Source organism: Schistocerca americana, chromosome 7 (assembly GCF_021461395.2).
Source record: "Schistocerca americana isolate TAMUIC-IGC-003095 chromosome 7, iqSchAmer2.1, whole genome shotgun sequence".
Lineage (NCBI taxonomy): Eukaryota > Metazoa > Arthropoda > Insecta > Orthoptera > Acrididae > Schistocerca > Schistocerca americana.
The window spans coordinates 487662084-487688130 of NC_060125.1; the positions used below are offsets into that span (position 1 = coordinate 487662084).

At 40.7% G+C, this 26047-nt stretch overlaps 1 protein-coding gene across 1 annotated transcript in view; it reads right to left on the reverse strand.

Annotated features, from left to right (window-relative positions):
- LOC124623033 (A disintegrin and metalloproteinase with thrombospondin motifs 7-like) overlaps positions 1–26047 on the reverse strand; it is a 449137-nt gene that overhangs the window by 296644 nt on the left and 126446 nt on the right. The window contains exon 8 of the mRNA XM_047148825.1: positions 15883–15981. Within this exon, the coding sequence (XP_047004781.1) occupies positions 15883–15981 (99 nt within the window). The remainder of the gene's footprint in view (positions 1–15882; positions 15982–26047) is intronic.

Below are 26047 nucleotides of genomic sequence, written 5' to 3' on the forward strand. Positions count from 1 at the left end.
ACATTATGAACATTATTGTATTACAGTGCTCACATTAATCACAATACAACGTAAAACATTGAAATTAAGGGCTTCTGTGAACATATTCTTTAACGCAGTAGAAGGAATAGTCCAATAGCAAGTTCTTGAATTCAGTCATAACTCCAGTACATTACCTGTCAGATATTTAATACGCTCTCGTACTTTCTGAATGCATATGTACTCATACACATACACGTTTCAACACTAATGTTAGGATCCTGAAGTTTTTACAGAGGTGGTTTCGATCTGAGACATTATGTTCATTCTCTACAACTTTTTTAGGAAAGACAAATATTGATAACGATAAAGGACACAAGTGAATATATGCATTGCGAGACACTTGCCAAAAATACCAAGTTTCTTGAGAAGCCTCTACAGGATGTTCTAGAACCAACACTAGATGTAACTATACTTAAAACACATCTGTACACTCAAAATAGTGTCCCTGTAAATTGAGTTTCCTCAAAAAATGATCCCCTAACTAACACGTGGATGGAAATATGCTGAAGAAATTAGTTTGTTAGTTTTAGCTCTTCTAAACCACCTATTGCAGTAATCAAACGTATTGTGAATGAGGCTGAACTTATGCGCTTAATTAATTATGGGATGTGTGTTTTCCAAAGAAAATTATGGTATATCGGTAGGTCCCAAAACTGAACACTGTCCTCTTGTATTTCGTTGTTTGAGTAGAGAATTTTTACTGGTTTGCGGATTCCTGTGAAAAGTACTGAAATGGAAGTACTGAATTTTGTCAATATTTTATGATAATCCATTTGTCTTGAACGAAGTGCTGATATTTTGGGATATTTCGTAACCCTTTTTCAATAAAAGGTAACAGCATCACGGAATCTCCCTGTGAAACTAAGTATGTGAACTTCATAGTTTAATATGTAAATTTATATAGGATTACCATTAGGGTTCGTTTCACTTTGTAGCCTTTAAAAGTCAATAATTCTGATCAAAGCATTGTAAAGTCCTGCTCGCATGAACCTTGTCTCGTCATAATATACAGGGTGAAACGGGTACAAGTGCAGATATTTCTATATGTGGTACCTTAACTCATCAGTGCTCTGGTTGTTTTTTCTCTGCACCAAACAGTCTTCCCACAAACATGACACAAAATGGTTCTAATGGCTCTGAGCACTATGGGACTTAACTTCTGAGGTCATCATTCCTCTAGAACTTAGAACTACTTAAACCTAACCATCCTAAGGACATCACACACATCCATGCCCGAGGCAGGATTCGAACCTGCGACCGTAGCAGCAGCGCAGTTCCTGACTGTAGCGCCTACAACCGCTCGCCCACCCCCGGCCGGCCATGACACAAACTTTACGACCTGATGTTTTCTGCATGGTCGTAACTGCACTATTATGTGGATTATGCCTGTCGGTCTAGACTCACCATTGTGCGTTCTCGCGTCCACACTTCAGCACCCAATCTGTTGTTCAGGAAAATTAAGCACTTTGGGTTGCTCGTGCCACGCATGCTTCGTGGTAGTAACCACCCTAAAAGCATACGACATGTAATAGCTATAGTTATTAGCCTGCAAATGATGTATATACTGATGTAATGTTGTTCAGTACGCCGTCCTCAGTCACCAGTACAAATACCTGCACTTACAACTACCAGTTACAGCCTGTATACAGGATCAGTCAGTTGCCCCTACTGCTGGGTTTAATGTAAACCTCGATGCCTTGAAAAACCACAGGCGAGACTTTTATATTCTCTAGCTTGCTACATGTAAACTATTAGTCCTACAGAAAAGTGAACAGGATCTTTTTGTAAGAAATTTATTGTAGTTAAATTTTGTACTGGTTTGCGTATAGCTGGAGACCACAGTTTGCGAGTTATTCAAGGAAAAAGCGTTTTAAGGTCATTTTGTACGTTTTTCTTGAATAATTCGGAAAATATGGCATCTAGCGAAAACGTATCTCAGCACAAAATTCAACTACATAAAATTTCCTGCATAAAGATCCTTATTATTTCTTCTGTAGTACTAATAGTCTGAGTGTTATGAGCGAGAGAATCTGAAAATCTTACCCGCGGTAGTTGAGGTGTTGCAGGTTGTATAAAATCCGTAAGTATAGGCAGCTGAATCACCAAGCATACAAAAATAATGTACATGTTTAGGTGGATACAAATTTAAAGTATCCAGAGTTCCAAGCCAACACAGTTAATATTTAAGAGGAAATTGAGTTTTTTCATAATTGTGAACTGTGCCACGTTACAGACGCTACAAACCTAAATTTTAATAGTTTGTGAAGTTGAGCAGTAAAACATCGTCCTGAAAAGTATGTTTAACCACTTTATCTATTTTACAAGTTATATATCTAAGTGTGTATTTCCGATATAAAAATAAAAAAAATACAGATTTCCAATAATGTTTGCTTAACGCATAGATTAGAAATGTCAGCACCGTGCGTTATTGTTGTTGTGGACTTCATCTTTGCAAAACTACCGCAATTTATATCCATTTCAACTTGCTTGCTGTATTCGAGCATTGATCTCCTTTTACGATTTTCACCCCCCGCCACATATTTTCTTCCATTACAAAATAGTCCATTCCTCCATGCTTCTGGATATGTGCTGTCAGCCAATCCCTTCTTCTGGCCAAGCTGTACCAGAAACGGAGTTTTTCACCAATTCAATCTACCCACCTAATCTTCGGCATTCTCTTGTAACATCACATTTCAAAACTCCTAAACTCTTCTTGTCTGAAATGCTTCTCCACCACAAGGCTACACTCCAGACAAATACCTCGAGGAAAGACTTTCTGACTTTTAAATTTACGTTAGATGTAAGCAAATTCATCATTTTTTTCAGAAATGCTTTTCGTGCTACAGCCGCTGTGCAATTTGCATCCTCTCTACTTCTGCCATTATCAGCTATTTTGTTGTTCAAATAGCAAACAAACCTCATGTGCTACTTTAAGGGTCCCATTTTCTAATTGAGTCTCCTTAGCATCGCCTGGTCTAATCCGTCTCATTATATTACCCTTGTATTACTTAGGTTTTTGTTAATCACACAACCTCCTCAGAAGACTGCTCTTTCAAGTCCTCTTCTGTCTCAAACAAATTATAAAGTCAGCGTAAATTTTAACATCTTTGTTTCTTCCCCCTGAACTTTAATTTGTTTTCGAAGTTTCTCCGTGGTTTGATTCACATCTTGCTCAGTGTACTATAAACGATAGTAATGCAGAGCCAGTTTTCAAGCTTGTATTAGGTTTTTGCATAGGTTCGTAGCGATTTTGTTTGCATGTTGATATTACGGTTGCTATTTTTATTTATGGATTGTCACTTTTTATCTGAAGCCATTGTTGGTATTTGAGTTTACGTATTGTTATTTTGCCATGTGGAGACGGTGAGTGGAGTTATGGACACTAGAAAATGGAGTCCCAAGCGGAGAAATCTGAACATTTCCGACATATTCTCGTGTTAAAGTTCAGTAGGAGGGTGACAGCAGACAGCAGCGGAGGCAGCCAGAAACATTTTCCACTTGTATGAGGATAATGCCTTTGGACAAAGCTTGGGAAGAAAATGGTTTTCTCATTTTAAGGAGGATCGTTTTGGCATTAGTGACTCTCAGAGTTAAGGAAGACCTTCAGGGTTTGATGAAGATCGTTTAAATGCATTAATCCACAATGACCCACGTCAGTGTAATCGAGAAATGGCAAATGGGATGAACTGTAATCATTCCATCACAATGCGACATTTTCATTCAATGAGGAAGGTTCAAAAATGGGTACCGCATGCTCTCAGTGAAAGTCACAAAAATCTGTGGGCGGCTGTATGCGCATCTCTGCATGCTCGTTGGCGCTGGCCAGTGTGGTCGAACGGTTCTAGGCGCTACAGTCTGGAGCCGCGCGACCGCTACGGTGCAGGTTCGAATCCTGCCTCGGGCATGGATGTGTGTGATGTCCTTAGGTTAGTTAGGTTTAAGTAGTTCTAAGTTCTAGGGGACTGATTACCTCAGATGTTAAGTCCCATAGTGCTCAGAGCCATTTGAACTTTTTTGTTTTTTGTATTTATGCTAACGTACGAAAAAGACAGGAATGGTTGAGCCCAAACGATGGAGCAGCTCACCGTACGAATACCTACGCGCGTCCTCAAAAGACAATGTTATGCATCTGGTGTAACAGCAACGGTGTGGTGTGCTACGAATTTCTTCCCCGAGTTGTGACTATCACTGTTGACATTTATTGTCAACAACTGAATATCCTGCAGACGAAATCCCAGAACAACGATCTGGAAGACTGCACGAAGTGAGACTACATCACGATAACTCCTGCCCGCATTCTGCTACACTGACAAAAAAAAGCTATGCAGGAGTTGGATTGGGAAGTCATTTCGCGTGCACCTTATTCACCTGACCTTGCGCCCTCAGATTTTCATCTTTCCTGCCCTCTCAAGGAACTTCCTTTTCCGATGAAAATGCGCTCCGAACATGTCCCGATGAGTTCTTCGTCTCAAAACCATGATTTCTACAGTCGCGGAATCGAAAAGTTGCCCCAGCTTTGGCAGGCTGTTGTAAATATGAAGGAGAATGCTATTGATGACTAAAGTCTCTGTTATGTGTACCTGTTGTGGTTATTAAACTTACGGAAAAACGCTACCAACTTAATCACCAGTCTAATAATTCTATCAGTTTAAGATACAGGCAGATTTGAATGAGCACTTTAGGAAGTGAAAGTCTGCAACAGAACCATTTGAAAAACTATAGCTTTCTTGTTTATTTGAAAAGAGAACAATAATATCTTCATCGTATCAAGAAAACCTTCCTCTGCTATAAATAATTTGGTATTAACTTAGGTTCCTAATTAGGAAAGCTAGTGAGGCTTTTGTATGAAGTAGGAGAACCTTTCTTAGCCACTAGTATAGGTCTCGCAGTGAGAAAATTGAGTATTCCATCACAAGTCTATTATCAGGTGGTATCCAAATAAGCTTCCCATTACTCACTAAATTTTGCCACGTGACGCAGACATTTGAGTAGACTTTGCTCTTACGTTTCTTGCAAGGATTGAAGTTGACAACATATAGCTTTCAAACATTTTGGGGAGTAATGAAGCACACTTTACACTCACTGGGGCAGTGAACACTCGCAGTTGTCGCATTTTGGGGATCATCGCCGCCAACGAAAATTCACTACGTTACCCTACATACTGAACGCGTCGCTGTGTTGTGTGGTTTCACGGCACAGTTCAAGACTTTTTTTTCTTTGAGGAACACAGTCTCCAAGGACATGCAGCGTGAACGCACACGTTACTGTGATCTGCTTTACCAACATGTGATCCCTGTTCTACGGGAGAGAGGAGCTTTGGACTCTATTTCGATGCACGACAGAGCTACATCTCATACTGATCGTGAGGTCGCTCGGTTGCTTCGTAGCAGGTTTGTAGAAAAACGAATCATTGGCCGATCGTTCCAAACTGCTTAACCACCAAGATCACTAGATATGAATCCTCTCGTGTGGAAGTTAAAATGTGTTTCCTTCAATGGTTAGTGCTTTATTTCTCTTTCGCATGTTCTCAAAAATTTTTCCACAAAGTTTTATTGTCCTACCAGCATTCTTTTTTCGTGGGGGCCCTCTGAACTAACCGGCCAATAATTATTTCAATTAAACAGAGTTGAATATTGGAACACTATTAGATTTTCAACTCTGGGACGTGCCAGATGTTGCTTCTTTGTGTGTTTTGGAAGAGCCTACTTACGACGTGAAGTTAGAAAATACTCAATATACTGTAATTTTACCAAAACTAACTTTTCCTTACTTCTCGAAAGGTACACCTAACTATGAATTACTGCACTACAGGCAGTGTTTTTTAGCCGATGGAGCTAATAGTCCAGAAATGACTGACGATTACAGGTAATGTTTTTACTCTTTTCAGGTTACATATTCAAGTGACCACAGACAGTTGTTGCGTGAGCGAATATTAAATTTGACAATTAAATACTGTTTGGAGTGGAGAGTGAGCACTGCCTACAGTAAACCGGACGTGGTTAAGCTGTGTTCTACTGAACTGTTATTAACTTTACAACCAATAAAGGCAGTACCACCATACAACCATGTCTCTTGACAGCAAAACAGCTTGCATAACGGAGATCTCGTCTGCAGGACTGAAAGCAACAGGGCGACAACCGTATAGCGTGTCAAGCTCTTCGATTCCATCCACAGGCAACAGAGGACCGCACAACAACCACACATATCAGTTGTTTGAAACACTTCTAGGATACTAATCCCAAAATGCTGTATTAACTCGTTCCGCGTTCGCAATACATAAAAGCTTAAGAATAAACGTTTGTAAAGTATGTGAAACAGATTGTAATGGATTAAATAAATACAAGAGATGGAGATAGTAACTTACTATAAAATCTGTTTGTGAAGACTGCAACAAGGACAAATGAGAAAAATGTGTCTGGAAGGGGACAGTATTGAAAGTCTACATCTACATCTACGTGATTACTGTGCTATTCACAAAGTGCCTGGCAGAGGGTTCAATGAACCACCTTCATGCTGTCTCTCTACCGTTCCACTCCCGAACGGCGCGCGGGAAAAACGAGCACTTAAATTTCTCTGTGCGAGTCCTGATTTCTTTTACTTTATCGTGATGATCATTTCTCCCTATGTAGGTGGGTGCCAACAGAATGTTTTCGAAATCGGAGGAGAAAACTGGCGATTGGAATTTCATGAGAAGATCCCGTCGCTACGAAAAATGCCTTTTTTTCAATGATTGCCACTCCAATTCACGTATCATGTCTGTGGCACTATCTTCCCTATTTCGCGATAATTTAAACAGTGGATTGCGATGACGGTTGTAGAGAAGGGAAAGATGCAATGTTTCTTCTGAAGCACTTACTCTTGCAACTGCAAAAAGTGGGCATATATTAATCTGTTTCCTCTTTTCTCTCTCTACAGCTTTTATTTCTTTCTTGTCCGGCCCTGGTAGCTGAATGGGCAGCGCGACGGAATGTCATACCTAATGGCCCGGGTTCGATTCCCGGCTGGGTCGGAGATTTTCTCCGCTCAGGGACTGGGTGCTGTGTTGTCCTTATCATCATCTTTTCATCCCCATCGACACACAAGTCGCGGAAGAGGCGTCAACTCGAAAGACTGGCACCAGGGGAATATATATAACGCACTAGTAAACTATCTGTTCTGCCAAAACATGAATTGATATCGAATGGATATTCAAAGTTTGAATAGGAGTACAAGTTCGCACTCGTTTGAGTTCGGTGGCTGTACCATATACAGGACAAGGTACTTTGTGTGGAAGATAACGTGGAGACAAATCTGGCTGAAAATAGCAATTTCGGAAATTTATGCGCTATAGCTGTCACTTTGACCAGTGGTCTTTTCTCCCGATTCCTGCGCAAAATATTTGTTTATTAACTGTGCTTGAGTAAACGTAAATAATTAGTACGCAATAAATTTCCATTATCAAGTCTGATTTGAGCACTTTCCATTTTTAGTATGGTGGTACAGCGCTTCTCGGATCTGCCTTGTCTCTCTCTCTCTCTCTCTCTCTCTCTCTCTCTCTCTCTCTCTCGCTCTCATTCCCTCTTATATTCAGTATCGAGTACAATGCTTCCGATGCTACGCGGCTTGGAATCTCACTTCCTGGGTGTCACTTCTTAGAGGAGGAACTGTTGACCAGGCTACACGTTTTTCCTTGGTTGACTTTTCGAAGATTGTTAACAGTAGATCTGAACACATGTAATTCTTACGAAATCTCTCTGCTTTAGTCCGAAAACTTAAGTGTCTACCCAGTCATGCGTCGTTCGGATTCGCTCATTTCCCTCTGTTGCACAGAAATCCTGTCTCTGAAGTTGATGCATTCTTCTTTCATCTTCATAGCCACGGATGCGCCATCCGAATACGCACGAAGGTTCAGTTTTAAGGCTGGAAATTTTGGAACACACATTGTATATAGTGAAAGTCTACTCGTCTTAGCCAACCATCATCAGAATTGCTTCATTTTGGAAATCATGTTGTTGTTGTTGTTGTGGTCTTCATTCCTGAGACTGGTTTGATGCATCATATCTACCAACAAAGCACTTGCACAACTGTCAGCAGCATACCATCCTTTTATATCTATATCTAAATACATACTCTGCAAGCATGGCGGAGAGTCCCCTGTAGCACTACTGCCCATTTCCTCTATGTTCCACTCGTAGATAGAGCGAGGGAAAAACAGCTTTCTGTGTTCCTCCGTATGAGCCCTAGTTTCTCATAGCTCATCTTCGTGGTCATTGCGCGAAATGTACGATAGTAGCATCGTTTTGCACTCACATTCAATTCCCGCTTCTCTAAACTTTCTCTCTGGTGTTCCACGAAAAGAACGGTGCTTCCCCTTCAGATATTCCCACTATTTGAGTTCCCGAACTTGCGTGTTGTTCCAACCTACCGGCAACAAATCTGGCAGCGCCCCTTTGAATTGCACCGAGGTCTTTCTTTAATCTGACGTGGTGCAGATCCTAAACACTTCAGCAATATTCAAGAGCAGCTCGTACTAGCGTCCTATATGCGGCCTCCTTTACTGATGGATCGCACTTTCCTAAAATTCTCCCAACAAACCGTAGTCGATCATTCGCCTTCCCTACCACAGTCTCACATGCTCGATCCATTTCGTATCCATTTGTAACGTTACGTCCAAATATTTTAACGACGTAATTCTGTATCCGTGCTTGTTTTTTCTATTCATCCGCATTAACTTAATTTTTTCTACGTTTAGAGCTAGCTGCCATTCATCACACCAAGTAGAAATTTTGACACGTTACCCCACACCACAGCATCATCAGCAAACTACCACAGACTTCTGCCCACACTGTCTGCCAAATCATTAATATATATAGAAAATAACAGCGCTCCTATCACACCTCCCTGGGGCATTCCTGACGACACCCTTGTCTCGGATGAACACTCCCCATCAAGGACAACATACTGAATTCTGTTACTTACGATATCTTCGAGCCACTCACATATCTGGGGATCTATTGCGTATGCTCGTACCTTCTTTAACAGTCTGCAGTGGGATACCGTGTTAAATGTTCGTCGGAAATCTAGAAACATGGAATCTGTCTGTTTCCCTTTATTCGCAGTTAGCGGTATATCACGTAAGAAAATGGCAAGCTGAGTTTCACACGAACGATGGTTTCTACAGCCGTGTTGATCCGTGGACATAAGCTTTTCCGGTTTCTAGGAAATTTATTGTATTCGAACTCAGAATACGCTCTAGAATTCTGTAGCAAAACATTGTTAAGGATCCTGGTCTGTAATTTTTCGGGGTGTTTTTTTACCCCCCTTGCATACAGGAGTTACCTGCGCTTTTTTGCAGTCGCCTGAGACTTTGCGCTGGGCGAGAGATTCGCGATAAATGCAAGCTAAGTAAGGGGCGAAAGGCGTAGTGAATTCTTTCTAAACTGAACTGGGATCCAATACGGACCTGGCAACTTACTTGTTTTCAACTCTTCCAGTTGTTTCTCTACGCCAGGGATGCCTTTTACGATGTCGTCCAAATGGGACTCTGTACGATGATCAAATGACGTTATGTTTGTATGATTCTCCTGCGTGAACGATTTGTTGCACGCGAAAATTAAAACTTCTGCTTTCGTTTATCTATCTTCAACTGCTACACCAGACTGATCAACGTATGACTAGATTGAAGCCTTAGTCCTGATTAGTGATTTTACATAGGACCAGAATTTTCTCGGGTGTTCGGCTAGATCTTGTGCTGGGGTATGACGAAATTAGTTGTATACTTCACGTATAGATCTTTTCACAGACGCTCAAATCTCCACTAACCTTTGCCTATCGTCATTTGCCCGATGTCTTCTGAACCGAAAGTGCAACAACCTTTGCCTCCCCAACATTTTTCGTTGCTAAACCACGATGCGTCCAGAGAGATTTGGCAGACGCTCGACTCCTATCAGTAAGAACAAGGTTATAATCGCCATTTAACTACCCTTTTCGTAACTCACCTATCTTCAATCGTGCTCTGTTCTCCGGATCTCACGGCCTTGTCATCGTTGGGACGATACGGTCAAATGATCTCTGACTTACGAATGTCCGTATATTCGGCTCGCATTTTTCGTCCCGCTTCATTATCCTCTCTCTTAACTATAAAATCCTGAAACTTCACTTCTAAAATTTCAGTGGACACCTAGTAATCACTGTTTCCTTGAAGCTGTAGATACGGTCCATACACTTAACTCAAGGTAGTATATTTTAAACTTGGCCTAAAGAAAGCTGTGAACGCATTGCATCTGTATCTCTACCATGAAGCGTGGTCTCGCGGTCGCGTTCTCGCTTCCCGAGCACGGGGTCCCGGGTTGGATTCCCGGCGGTGTCAGGGATTTTCACCTGCCTCGATATGACTGGGTGTTTGTGTTGTCCTAATCATTTCATCATCATTCATGAAAGTGGCGAGATTCGACTGAGCAAAGGTTGGGAATCTGTACAGGCGCTGATAACGGCGCAGTTGAGCGACCCACGAACCAAACATCATCTAACATGAAGACTAATTATTTTTATCGGCAGCGTGCTAGAATTTGTGTTTTTGTTTTTGGCGTACATATACAAGTGAATTCTTATAAGAAAGTAAAAACAGCAACCAGCCGCTGTCAGAATGCTATTCATTAGGACTAAATAGCGCCATTAATAGTTTCGCCTCGTCACATGTAAAAATACATTATTCCTTACATGTGATGTTTGCTGATTGTGGTGAAGGTTCCTTGGAGTGTTGATACCCTACAGCAAAAAACGATCTAAGAAAAAGTTCTAACTCATTGTGAAAGGAAATATCACTGAATTATACACTGAAGCGCCAGAGAAACTGGTATAGTCATGCGTTTTCAAATACAAAAAAAATGGCTCTGAGCACTATGGGACTCAACTGCTGTGGTCATCAGTCCCCTAGAACTTAGAACTACTTAAACCTAACTAACCTAAGGACATCACACACATCCATGCCCGAGGCAGGATTCGAACCTGCGACCGTAGCAGTCGCACGGTTCCGGACTGCGCGCCTAGAACCGCGAGACCACCGCGGCCGACTTTCAAATACAGAGATATGTAAACAGGCAGAATACGGTGCTGCGGTCGGCAACGCCTATATAAGACAACAAGTTTCTGGAGCAGTTGTTCTTTCGGTTACTGCCGCGACAATGGCAGGTTACCAAGATTAAAGTGAGTTTGAACGTGGTGCTACAGTCGGCGCACGAGCGTTGCGACACAGCATTGCCGAGGTAGTGAAGCGGAGATCTTCCCGTACGACCATTTCACGAGTGTACCGTGAATATCAGGAAACCGGTGAAACATAAAATCTCCGACATCGCTGCGGCCGGAAAAAGCTACTGCAAGAACGGGACCAACGACGACAGAAGAGAATCTTTCAACGTGACAGAAGTGCAACACTTCCGCAAATTGCTGCAGGTTTCGGTGCTGGACCATCAACAAGTGTCAGAGTGCGAACCATTCATCGAAACATCATCGATATGGGTTTTCGTAACCGAAGGCGCACTTGTGTACCGTTGATGACTGCATGACATAAAGCTTTATGCCTCGCCTGGGCCCGTCAACACCGGCATTGGACTGTTGATGACTGGAAACATGTTGCCTGGTCGGACGAGTCTCGTTTCAAATTGTATCGAGCGGATGCACATGTACGGGTATGGAGATAATCTCATGAATCTATGAACCCTGCATATCAGCAGGGGACGGTTCAAGCTGGTGAGACTCTGTGATGGTGTGTGGCGTGTGTATTTGGAGTGATGTGGGATCCCTGATACGTATAGATACGACTCTGATAGGTGACATGTACGTAAGCATCCTGTCTGATCACCTGCATCCATTCGTGTCTATTGTGTATTCCGACGGACTTGGGAAATTCCAGCAGGTCAATGCGACACCCCACACGTTCAGAATTGCTACAGTGTGGCTCCAGGAACATTCTTCTGAGTTGAAACACTTCCACTGGCCACCAAACTCCTCAGGCATGAGCATTATTGAGAATATCTGGGATGTTGTTCAGAAGAGATCTTCACCCCCTCGTACTCTTACGGATTTATGGACAGCCGTGCATGATTCACGGTGTGAGTTCCCTCCAGCACTACTCCAGACATTAGTCGAGCCCATTTCACGCCGTATTGCGGCACTTCTGCGCGCTCGCGGGGCCCTGCACGATATTAGGCAGGTGTAGCAATTTCTTTAGTACTTCAGTGAATAACAGAACTCTATCCTGACAGTTTGTAATTGCGATAACTGTGCTTTGAACGAGAAAGGGGCACAACCTCGTCGAAAAGAAGCTGAAATAAAGAAGAAAATAAGAAATGAAAAGAAAGTGAAGGTTAGGTTGAGAAACAAGAATAGGAAAGCCGTGCGTGGGTGCTTTACTGAAGAGCCTGAAGAGCCAGGAAAGAAAAAAAAAAAAAAAAAGAAAACCAGAATAAGGAAGAAGCATCAGAGTGATTGGAGGTAGAGGATATTTCTAACATTTAAGAAGACGATAACGATTATTACAATAACTAGTTTACTGACGCATTAGTATCACTATACACACCTAGCAAAGAGCCTGATGAGTTATGATGTATGTGTGGAGGAGTGGGTAAAGACAAAGAATTGTGTCACACACCTGTTGGATGTTCTGCTTGGAATCATGCTGCATGTACTGTAGAAGACTATGTTTGTGACGACCACTTACGCAAGAAAAGAAATTCTAAAAATTGGTGGAATGTGGAATTAAAAACGATTACGCATTTCATATTACTTTTTAAATACATTTCAATATTCCAATTTCCTAACTGATGATAATTTAAGCAGAGATTAATTTACGTTTCTGTGTTTTTAATAAGCGTGGGGAATCGAAGGCAGTGCCATCTTTGTGAAATTTACAGTTAAACGTCATTGTACTGTTTATTTTTCTTTCAATTTAAATTGCTTTTGTGTATTAAAGGTAGAGAAATACAGCAGTCTTAGATACAAATGTTTTAGCTTACTTATTATGAATGAGTCAAAAGAACAATTTTTGCCTAAATACGCACTGTATCATCACTTTTCCAACTCAATGATTCTAGACCTATCTGGCATAGGAGGAAAAGTGACAGAATAGATATTTGCATATTTAAGGTGTTACCATAAGTCAATGAAGCTACTGTCTTCGACACTACTTTTATGACAAACAACAAACACAAAAAAAAAAAACCGACCGAGCTCGTATAAAATAAATTCTGGTGGAAGTTCAAGTGCAGTTTTTATAACTAGGTGATGCGGAAAACTATGTGATATTTCTTGCAAGTTCACGTTAGACCACTTCTTCATCCATATTACAAGGTGAGGAGGAGGAGGAGATTAGTGTTTAACGTCCCGTCGACAACGAGGTCATTAGAGACGGAGCGCAAGCTCGGGTAAGGGAAGGATGAGGAAGGAAATCGGCCGTGCCCTTTCAAAGGAACCATCCCGGCATTTGCCTGAAGTGATCTAGGGAAATCACGGAAAACCTAAATCAGGATGGCCGGAGACGGGATTGAACCGTCGTCCTCCCGAATGCGAGTCCAGTGTATTACAAGGTGACCGCATTACGACAATCAATCAAAACTTCCATTATTGTGGCATAGTATAATGAAACATTAATTTGTTATACAGGATGTTTCAAAAGTGATGGTCAATATTCAGGTATATGACAGGAATGATCATTCGAAACAAAAAGTCAAGTAAACATGGGATCTAAAACGCATACCTTAAGAGCTTTCAGCAATTCTTTGTCTTCTATACTGTGAAACAAATCTCTTCTGCTTCAAACTCTTTGCTTCCCATATTTTGGGAAATGGTAGCATGGATCAAAACAAGAAAAAAATGTCCAGTAAATATGTGCTCTAAAACGCATACCTTAAGAGCTATGAGCACTTGTTCATCTTCACTACTTTGAAATACAACTCTTCTAATGAACAAGTGCTCATGACTTTAAAGGTATGCATTTTAGAGCAGATGTTTACTGGACATGTTTTTCTTGTTTTGGTCCATACTACCACTTCCCAAAATATGGAATGCAAAGAGCTTGCAGTAGAATAGATTTGTTTCACAGTATCGAAAATCAAGAATTGCTCATAGCTCTTAAGGTATGCATTTTACAGCTCATGTGTATTCGACTGTTATGTTTCGAATGATCATTGCTGTCATGGCCCTGACTATTGACTATCACTTCTGAAACACCCTGTATACGTATTCAGTATGTGAGATTATTATCTGCCTTCATTTTGTTTTTAATGAAACTGTGTGTTACTAGAATATCGTCGGAACCATTACGTCACAGTTGTGTAAAACTTTAGGACTACAAGAACTTTCACATGACGCGTCACTACCAAGAAACTGAGTTCGATGAAACATGGACCAGATAGAAATAACTGCTACAGCAGTGTACAGTACAGCAAAATACAGAAGAAAACTGAAAGACATACGAAGTAAGACGAACAGAAATGACACTTTTATTCAAAGACAATAATTACGCTGAACCCACCGCGACTCATGATGGTCCCTTCGACATTACAAACGAAGGGACAAGGTTCTTAATAAGTTGTGTGATCACCACGTATAACAAAGCACGCTGCGGAAGGTGTTCCCATTCTGGCCACAAAGCTGGTATGATGTTCTTGTGGTAGCGGGTTCCATTCCTCCACCATCGCGGTTGACAACGATTGAATGGTCGTTCGCACATGTCGATGTGCTGAAATACGTGTCCCCAATGCGCCCCACATGTGCTCGATGTGATTTAAGTGGTGGGAACGGGCAGGCGAGTCCATTCACTGAATATCCTCTCGTTCCAAGAGCTACTTCACCAGCGCTACTCGATGTGATGTGCATATTCATCCATAAAAAATGAAGTCACGTTCGAATACACGCCTGAAGAGACGCACATGGGGATGGGTGTAGGTTGTCACAGTAACGACGACAGGTGCAAGTACTGTGTTCTGAGATTTGGAGGCCAGTACGCCCATGCAACATTACGCCTCTCCACATCACACCTGGACCATTAAAACTATTATGTTCGACAATGCTGGATGTACCCTCATATGGAGAGAGGTGGGACAGTGATGAACATTACCGTTTCGTGATGCAGGTGTTATGTTATGGGGAGGGATAATGTTGCGTGGGCATACTCACCTCCAAAGCTTTGAACACGGTATACTCACTGGACAACATTATTGTGACACTGTATTCCTTCCCGATGCACACATTTTTAAGCGTTCGTACGGAAACTATACAAGCTGCCCTCATATCCTCAGGTCCACCATCTTGGACTGTGTACTTGTCACAAGTGAACTACTTGGATTTCCCACCGATAGAATAAGTGCCATTTTATTTGAATTTCCATCCAATTTACATTTAAAACAATTGGGGTCTGAGTTGTGACGTCAGAGGGTTAGGGCAAAACTTTGCAGCACAATTAAACTATTTTGAATTTCCCACCATTTTTTAATTTCCCGCCATTACAGTGGGCAATTGGCCTATGATGTCAGAGTGTTGAGAGGAGGGAGAAGGGGAAAAATCTGGCAACAGCACATACTGACATCATCAGAACTCTTTCAACAGTACAGACTGTCCACTTACCTTCACAGCCATACAATTCACACAGCACAAATAAAAAGTGCGATTTTTTCATAGCCTCTCAAATTTAATTAGATCATTTCAGATCGGTATTATAAACTGTTTATATGTGGAGACGTGTGATTTCTGCACATAACTTCTTTTAAGACAACTATCTTTTGTACCTAACCCTACTTCCTTAGACAGCAAAACTTTTCGGTTTCATCACAGTATGAAAGAAAGGCAATGTGAGGTTAAAGAGGAGCTGACCTCCCCTGTACTAACCTTATTCTCCCCACACTTGGTTCCATCTGCAGCAGGACTTCCATCAGATACGCAGCTGCTGTTTCCTTTCTTGCACATCAACCGCTTGCAGTGCGATTCCTGCAATAGTAACAGCTTAAATAAGAGACAAATAAAGGTTGCCCTGAGACAGCACTACATAAAATTCAATCTGCTTTTGTATGAGTGGGGCACGCGGTAAGTTCTGCGAGAAAGCCCCATCACGTTAACATCATAATAACCACCAACCTCAATGCATCTCTCAGTCCCTCTCTTTACGCTCTGACACTTTAACATCCGCAAGAAATCATTGTACTGTCATTCCCGTCTCCATCCGCAGAAGCAAGACTTATGACACTAGATCAGTGATATAAGGAGCAAGACAAAGGATATACAAGCCTACTCCAGGAAATATAAATAACAGGACTATGTTATGGAACGGTGTCGTGATGACAGAACCAGCTGCCGGCATGGAGTTTCCATGGATGCGTACAACGATATCTGTGGCGTTGGCCAAACCTCATATTTTTTTCCGTCTAGCTTCACATGTTTGAATTTAGCTTTACGGTGAAGAAATCCGTTACAATGGTTCTTGATACACAGGGACTTTCACACAGTGATTGGTGCACAATTGCACTGAGACAACCACAATTTCTGTTTAGACTTGGTGAAAGTGAGAAACATTGATTTCGACTTCTTGAAGAATGTCATCAAGTAGTGAAACATGACTCATATCTGTTCTTCTCTCAAATCAATACAGATCTACCAAAAAGGAAAGCGTCCTCGAGGTTAGTTTTCTCACAGTCACCTGAATTCAATATGGAAAGTCTCCTCCGCAGACTGGGGATTTTTCTCTTAACACCCATAGACAATCATTGCCAGTGGCAAAAATTGCTCCGCGAAATTGCGTTTCAGTTGCCTGCTACTTAGTTCGTTGCTAACACGTTAGCAGCTAAAGCAAAATTGTTGAGAGGGTCTTCAACTCTAGAGCAAGGACACTTAAGAAAGACTGAAGAACGCAAAGTACGAGGCTGTGACACGTAAACGTGGATACTCACACTATAATAGTGCCTTATTTATTGTGGTCTGTGTTACTCATAAGCAACAAAAATTTGACAATTTGTTCGATACGCTATTCAATTTATTTATTGTTGTAATATTTATTTAGTGGACAGCTCTCTGGAATACAATACATTGCCAAACAGAAATTACGATGAAATTATTGGTTTGTGCTAAGTTATAAATACTACTTGATCAAGACACAAAGAATTGATCTATACAGCTAACTGAGAACGCATAAAATAAAATATAAATGCAAAAATGTAAACATTTGAATACGTCTTAAAATAACTTATTGGACAAATGAAATGATGGAAATAAAAAGCAATGAAGAAAAAAGACGCTGCCCATGCTGTATATAAGTAAGCCATCGTTTCAGTAGCGGCCTAGGAATAAGCATCGAGTCTTGTACTTATCAGGTGGTCTTCAAATTTATATCTGCAGTCTGTTAGGATTGCTACCAGTTTTATTTCGGCCCCAGAAATTCACGGATCTATGCATCTACGTTAGTAATCCTATTTGAATTAATTATTACATTTATAACTTATAGTTAAGTACAACGGTGTTGGGTACCTACCAATTATGTTTCGGACCTATAGATATTCGGATCTACGTCGGCTTATGTTGATTTCTCTTACCTCTATGTTACTATTTCTGCTTGAATTATTACGTGTATAACTTACATTGTACTTTAATTACAACGGTACAGTTGCAAGTATTTCATGATGACATTGTGTATATGGCATAACGTGTAGACGGCATCGGTACAAGAGTGGGTAAGGTACCCAGATCCCCTAAAATTGCCCCTGTCGTTTTCGTGGACACTGTCTCCGCTTGAGGAAGCGAACGAGACAAGCATTGTGAAAACTAAAACACAGCAGAGTCACACTATTCAACAGAACATTGTACATACTGTTAGATTCACTAAATTATCTTCATACCTGTCATTTTGTTTCGTATTTGAGATGTCGAAGGTATTACTGCGCTGAGCTTCTGACAACAACGTTATCTGAGATTCCATATTCCGTGCACTTACACGCGCCTCACTGTGGTAGCTGCATTCTCTCCAAATGCCTTTAGTAAAGGTCGTTCTCTGTAAGGAAGCAGATCGTCTCACGGCTGTGGTCGACAATGCTCCTAATCGTCCTTGGGTATTTGTGCACGTCACCATTCTTATACGATCTCTTTCCCTTTCTCGGTGAGCTGAACTAATGCAAAGCTCTCGGATTTCCAGTCGAGCGAGTTCGTCGAAATGGCACGACGTTTGGACACGAGTGTCACTCCCATCATCTTCACTATGAAAGTCACGTTCAAATCAAATAAAACATTTTATTTCATCTTTAAACATTTTACAATACAGCTGATGTCGTCATACAGAAATACGTTAAATACAATATATAAAAACAAATACATAGAAAATACATGGACATTTTATACAAAGAGTAATAACTGCAGTATATTGGTTAAAATACTTGCAAATCATAACTACAGGACTTAACATTTTCACGGATAAGAGAGTCAGTACGGCATGTACGAAACTTTTCTAGTGTGTAAAAAGCTTTATCTTCTAGCCACATAATTGGAACATTTTTAAAAACAGATAATGGAACGTTATATACCTGTGAAGGCAATGAGTTCAAAAACGGAACTCCCAAATACTGATTGATGTTAATTCTCTTCCGATGGCAAGTTGCAGGCGTGTCTACGTTTTCTTTCTGCCGTGTAACATGTAGATGAACTGATTTTCTTAGGGTACATTTGTGTTGATTTTCTTTTATGTGTAACAAGCAACTAAATATAAATAATGATGAGATGGTCAATATTTTCAGATTTTTAAAATGCATTCTGCAAGAAGCCCTGGTATCAGAAATTCCTAAGATTCGCCTGATGGCCATTTATGCCAAATAAAGATTTTCTTTGCTCTTGGTGAGTTACCCCACATCAATACTGCATATGCTAAGTGTGTATTGAAGAAGGCATGATATCAAGTAAGTAAAATGTTATCACTAACACAAGTTCTAAGTTTATCCAATAAACAAGTCACTCTTCCTAGTACTAACTGACTGCTCCGTCGGTTCTTCATAGACTGCTTTATAAATTATTAATGAAACACAAACAGTACTGGTGTAACATTCAACAATATTTATTATTTGTTAGACGAACCGGTTTTCAGCTGTTACGCCATCATCAGGTGCAGTGAAATTTTGTTTTATCGAAGATTTTAAACTACTGCATATACAGAGTATCTCCATTTCTATAAATCAAAAATGTTAGTGTTAGAATCAGGAATAAAACAAGAACGATTATTTCAGTGTAAATGCGATGTAAGATTAATCAAGTAAGATAAAAAATGTGACCCATTAACTAATAAACTACAGACAAATTACAACAGTTGTATATGGAAGAAACCAACTGAACAATAAACTCTGGTGGCATATTCCAAGAAAATAATCTTATCTTTAACAGGTCTTACAAGATAAACATATAAGATATAATAGTGACATTAAGCACGTGAAGGAAGCAGCCGTGATTGTACAAAGTAAATTTTTTTTAACACAACGAGAGAAATTATAGTAACTGAAATAAAGGAAAATGGGGCACGTGAGTAAGAGGGATAATTTACAACGTGGCCTGGATGGGATTATGAGCAGTATCTGCACATATTTTATTATGAATTTTGGAGAAGGCAGTATTATAGCAGTAGCCTCAAAGACCTTTCTTTGACAACTATCATTAATATCTAGTACATTACATTGTAGATCTCATCTATTATTAAAATAATTTGAAGCACCACCAAAATCTCGGTCTTGTCCGCAGTAGCCGGTAATTAGACTGAATTACGTGAAACGAACAACTTTAGTTGCTTGTCACTTAGCCAGTGTTTGTTGACACCTAAATCACATTTCTTTCCTTCCAAGAGAATATAAATGTCATCAACTTTGTTATTTAAAGACCGAATGTTTATGGACAGATTAATAAAGAACTTGCACCAGACACTGAAGTATTAAAGTTAGTTACGTTCGATATTACTTCCAACATAGTCTTGTTTAAGGCAGCATGGTACGTTAGTTTCGGATGACAGTTACAAGTTACACTTAATACTTTTCCCAATTTCGCGCATTTTCCACAAAGTCACTCGGCTAGAGACCCGAAAGTTTTACATTACCACGAGTCTTATATGTTCCAGTCTAGCTGCGGTATATCCAGACTTCAGTGCTTTAGCTGGAATTCAGTGGTTATCCTATTTTTAAATCATCATCTACACATAATCTTGGTTTCCTCCACGAAGCTATTGCCAAGCATCGGCGTTTCTTCGATAAAATTTATACGCAAGTAAGCACCGAGTTGTTTGCTACCCACTGAGATCAAAGGTGCTACTATTACCCCAACATTTCAGATACCTACAGTCTCCTGGAATACGCAAATTCCGTAAGATCTGCATGACACCAGTTAGGTGTTGGCCACCTGTTAGATGTGAGACACCGCACAGCATCAGTTACAACATTCAATAACGCCTGTTAGCCCTATTTGGTACGTGTCCTACATACGTTAGCAATATTCCAGGATAAGTTGCACGAGTGATTTGTAAACAGTCTCCTTTGTAGTCTTATTGCACCTAGTCTTCTATCAACAAAAAAATCTGCTAACTGCTTTATCTACCACTAAGCCTATGTGACCATTCCATTTCATATCCCTACAAAGCGTTATAGCCAAGTATTTCTATGAGTTTACCGACCTCAACCGTGGCTCATTGACATCATGGTCATAAGATACTGGATTTTTTAGTTTTGTGAAGTGCACGATTTGCATTTTTGTACATTTAAAGCAATTTGCCAATCTCTTCACCACTTTGAAATTGTATTAAGGTCTGATTGAATATCTATGCAGCTTTTTCCAGACAGTGCTTATTTACAGATAACCGGATCAAATACAAAAATTCTGAAGTTACTATAAACGTTGACGGCAAAGTAGTTTATATACAACGTGAACAGCAATGGTCCCAACACGCTTCGCTGGGGCACACATGGAGCTACTTTTTCATCTGCATGCCACTTGATTCCACATACGTCCGTACTTTTGATAATGACCGTAGATGTGGCACTAAGTCAAATGCTTTTCGGAAATCAAGAAATATTCCATATACGTGACTGCCTCAACCCAAAGCTTTCAGTTCAGAGAGCGCACGACCGACGAAGTATGGTTTAACACGTTATATAAATAGTTCTAAGATATTATAGCATTTTACTCACCACAAGAGATTGAACCTTAACTATTAACAACATATTCCAAATAGCTTTACATATCACACAGCACCAAAACGTAAAGAACGTGAAATATTTACAAATGCTACGCAAAACACAACCACATGTTTAACAACAACAAAAACTATATAAAATGGCGAAAACTGCTTATCGCGGTCTGTACTAAGCATTCCTTCATGTGATTTTGGTATCAATCACTAGACTGTCGTACCGTCCAAAAACATCGAGTGTGTCTAGGTACACTATCGTCTAGGTACAACACTCTCCCCTGGTATACATAACACATGACCGAAGATAGAATCTTATGGCAAATTTTAACTTATGCGCATGAGTATAAAGCTATTATTCTCAAAAGAACCATGGGGTACCTTTTGATGTTCCATTTACGACCAAAGTTATTATTTACCTTTCAGAAATTTTAAATGTGCCGTCCACTAGACGCACGACATACATCCATATGAGAGCCTTATACTTTTGCGAGTATGTCTCTAGTGGCTGCACTCACTGCCGTTGCTATATTGCGTTACTGTGAGGGGAAGTAAATAATATGATGTTTGGTTTGTGGGGCTCTCAATTGCGCGGTCATCAGCGCCCGTAAAAAGTCCTAGTTTTTACACAGTCCCATCTAGCCACTGCCACGAATGATGATGATGAAATGATGAGGACAACACAAACACCCAGTCCCCGGGCAGATGAAACCCCGAACTCGGCCGGGAATCGAACCCGGGACTCCGTGATCCAGAGGCAGGGACGCTAGCCACTGGACCACGAGCTGCGGGCGAGGGGAAGTATATAGACGAAGTCTCATAAATACGAAAAACAGAAAAGAAGGAGATCAGGTGACCCTGAAAGCAAACTGTGCCATCGACGAACCTTTGAAGTGTAGGAGGTGCAGTGCCGTAATTTCGACCAAAATCACACCGCACAATTGTAACAGAATTTCAACTGTAGAAATGGAGAAGACAAACGTCTTTTGTTGCCATGTTATCACCATCTCGCTTCTAGGCCAACGGAGCAAATGAAAACTTTGATCCTAAATGTAAGTGTAAAAAAGTAACCGCATGTGCAAGAATGTAGAACATTTACAATTCTAAAATGTGATGGTTCTTTTGAAAGTATAAATTTTATATTCTTATTTGTAAGTTAAAATTTACCTCACGTTTCTATCTTTATTCATGTAAAAGATAGTGTCTTGTGAGATGTGATGAGTCTTTGAGAAACATCCTGTACGATTCTTACACTGCCTGCACGTAATAATTTATTTCAACTTTACTGTCTCTTGTTTCCATTGTGTATATACACTATTTGGTCACTAGTACCAGTAGATGTCACGAGACGCGAACCCGTCAGTATAAAAGGGGAAGGGGAGCATGGCGTTGTCAGTAGAGAAGCCGAATAACCATCAGGTCAGCAGAGTTCTGTGACTTCGATGATTGACTAACCATTGGATGGCACCTGAGTAACAAATCCATCAAGCGCATCTCAACGCTTCTAAAGCTTCTAAGTCGACTACTGGTGTTGTGACTGTGAAGTGGAAACGTGAAGGAACACTCACAGCTAAAACAAAACCAAGCATAACCTCGTACTGAGGGACAGGGAATATCGATCATTGCGGAAGCTGGTTGTAAAAAAAAAATCGCATTGAATCATCGGAAAAAATCACTCGCGAATTCCATAATGCTAACAGCAGACCAGTTACCACAACGACTGTGCATAGGAAGTCAAAAGGAATATGGTGCAATAGTCGACCAAATCCTCATAAGTCAAACATTTCTGCAGTTAATGATAAGCGATACTTGAGGTCGTGTAAAGAGTGACGTCACTCGACAGTGAGTGACTGAAAACGAGTGATTTGTAGTGACGAATTACGCTATCCCTGTGGTAGATCGATGCAGCGGTATGCGTTTGACGAATGCCTGGAGAACATTACTTGCCATCGTGTGAACTGCCAACGGTGAAGTACGTAAGAGGTGGTATGGAGGTGTTTTTCGTGGTTACGCTGTGGTCCCCTAATTGCGCTTATGAAACACTAAATGCAGAAGAAAATGGACACTTTTACAGCACTGTGTATCGCGTTCAGTGGGGGAAAAGTTCGGAGACGGTGCTTGCTTGTATCAACATGAAAATACACTATGTCGTGAAAAGCCATCTGTGAGGTAATGGCTTGTGAACAATAACAATCCTGAAATAGGCTACCATTCCTCCACAGATATTAAGACACTTCACTGAAAGTACCCCAATAAGTGTTCAGTCCGTCATAGAGGCGAAGGATGCGCACACCCCTTATTACTTCCTACTAATAGGTGTCTAGATACTTTTGGTAAGAGATGTATGATGTACTTGTGTAAACAAACACCTAAATATCTTCAGCTGATTTCCGTTGAATGTTGTTTCCCATGGCTTTACTGTTGGATCTCTCATTAGTTAGTATTCCAAACATAAATATGAGGGGCTGCGTGCAGACGCAGTAAATGTGTTCCTCAGTCACCAACGCTGCATGTTACTGAAAACGCCATGGCACCGCCTCCAGCACCGCCCAAGAATTCCTGGACCTACACAAGAGACACTTTTGTAGGGAACAGTGCGTCCGATCTTTGTCGGTCGAAATGAATACATTCTCTTGCTCTAACTACTCTTTATGTACTGTCGTCAATGCATCTGAATTTAGCTCAGAAAATGTACCTGGCAATAAATTTCACTGAATTGGGTGCTTACAGGAAATACACAGAATAAACACAAACCACAGCTAAAACTTTCAGGAGGCCGTTTCCTGCAGGCAAAGCAACAAAAAATTTGATTAATGTGCAGATAAAGAGACACAGGTGACGTATTGTTTCACGTGTTACTAGTTTCGCTCGTCAGAAGCGAGCATCTACAGATACTGATTGTCCAGATGTAACGACGTTACTAGTTTCAAGGTCCGCGCGGCACCGTCGTCAACAGAAATTTTGTGAAAGAATTATCACAATTGAATTTTCTTTCAGTGGAAAGATTTTATCGATGCTTCGTTTAACAGGACACAAGCATTTAGTATTTTATGCTTCAATAACAAAGAGCCAAAAATATCATCGACGAGCTACAGCAAAACAGGCGGTAACAGCAGCAACCATCCAGCGTCAATATTTGGGCAAGTGATGTTGGATTTACTTTCTGTTCAACAACAAACAAACATACTAATGTATCGGGACTCTCTAAAGAATACATTACCTTTTTTCGTTGTGAATTCTGTAGAAAATACGATGGATTAGTTTGCTGATATGTGATGAAAACAGTGTGTTTCCGTGCTGTAGTTTGCTATTATTTTAACAAGACTCTTGCTGGAGAATAGAAAGGTCAGAATATTAGTATGACATGTTTCTTTCAATCATCAAACTTATATGTGCTTATCTATTATATGTGGGAATCACGTGAAAAGTATGATACCTGCCGCGACACTTTCCAATATGCATTCAGCAGAATAATGTTTGCCTGCAATATGTATCGACAAAAAGGTAGAAATACTTGAACGAATGAGTTAATCTGTTACGTGACTTTCTGAAGATTGCGATCCATAACACTATAAACACTTCAAAAAAATATTTCAGAATTGAAAGCATTAATACTACATTGGTACGTCATGAAAATTTATAAATCCACCATTCATTTTCGGAAATGGACTAATGTGATATTCTGATTACTTTTCCTTGCGGGAACGTAATCTGTTAGTTGGTCTCTGCAGGTTGAACCCGAATTCGAACGACAAAATTTTGGAGGCTCTGAGTACTATGGGACTTAACATCTGAGGTCATCAGTCCCCTAGAACTTAGAACTACTTAACCCTAACTAACCTAAGGACATCACACACATCCACCCCCGAGGCAGGATTCGAACCTACGACCGTAGCAGTCGCGCGGTTCCGGACTGAAGCGCCTAGAACCGCTCGGCCACCGCCGCCGACAAAATTTTGGAGGTTGTTCAGCAATATTTTCAGAGTATTCTGGTTTGAGGGAGCCGTGGTCTACGGCAGCACGTTACAGAGTAGCTGCATTTAGCTTTTTTGCGCCCGTTTATCTTCGAATCTTCATTGTACTGAAAATATCTTCATAGTAGAGCAAATTTCGATAGTCTGTGTGTCTTGTCTGGAAAAAATGTGTTTCTTTCACTCGCGGTACTTACTGCTGACAACAGTGATGCCCGTTTTACTCTTTATTTTTATTCTTGCACTCAGAACTGCTCGGTCCTGTCTCCGAATTTTTTGTCGGCAGTGTTAGTTGTATTTAGATAGTGGCAGCAGTTTGGATTAGTTTACTGATAATGGGTTGGCCGATATGAATCTCTTATATGGATTCACCGAATGCAATGGAACAGCGGCACAACAATGGCATTCGTACCACAGTATTTTTGGTCTTAAGGTTGTTGCATCACTATGTATTTCTGTCGTACATTTAGGTGCTTGCTTATCATGGATGCCTTCACTGTAGTGAACATTTCTCAGAAACAAAAGAAATATGGGTAAGAAGCAGGACACATCATATTTCCATAGTTACTTTGAAACAAGGTACCGGAGATCACAGGTCACTCATATCTAAATATCCCTGCAAAATATCTGCAATTTTGTCGATGGAGTTCGGGTTCACCACCCTACATACTTTGCATTCATTCTACACTAAAACTGATAACCTGACAGGAAATGTATGAATACTGCGTATGTAGAGAAAGCCAGCTTTACTTCTTCACGTCTGGAAGACCTAGCTATAGAGACAAAATAAATGAAGTCGTCATGACGTCACATCCCACCCGAGCCGAGGCCCACGAGAAAGACAGGCCGTGGTGCTTACGTCACAGCACGTGACCCTGCAGGTCTTACG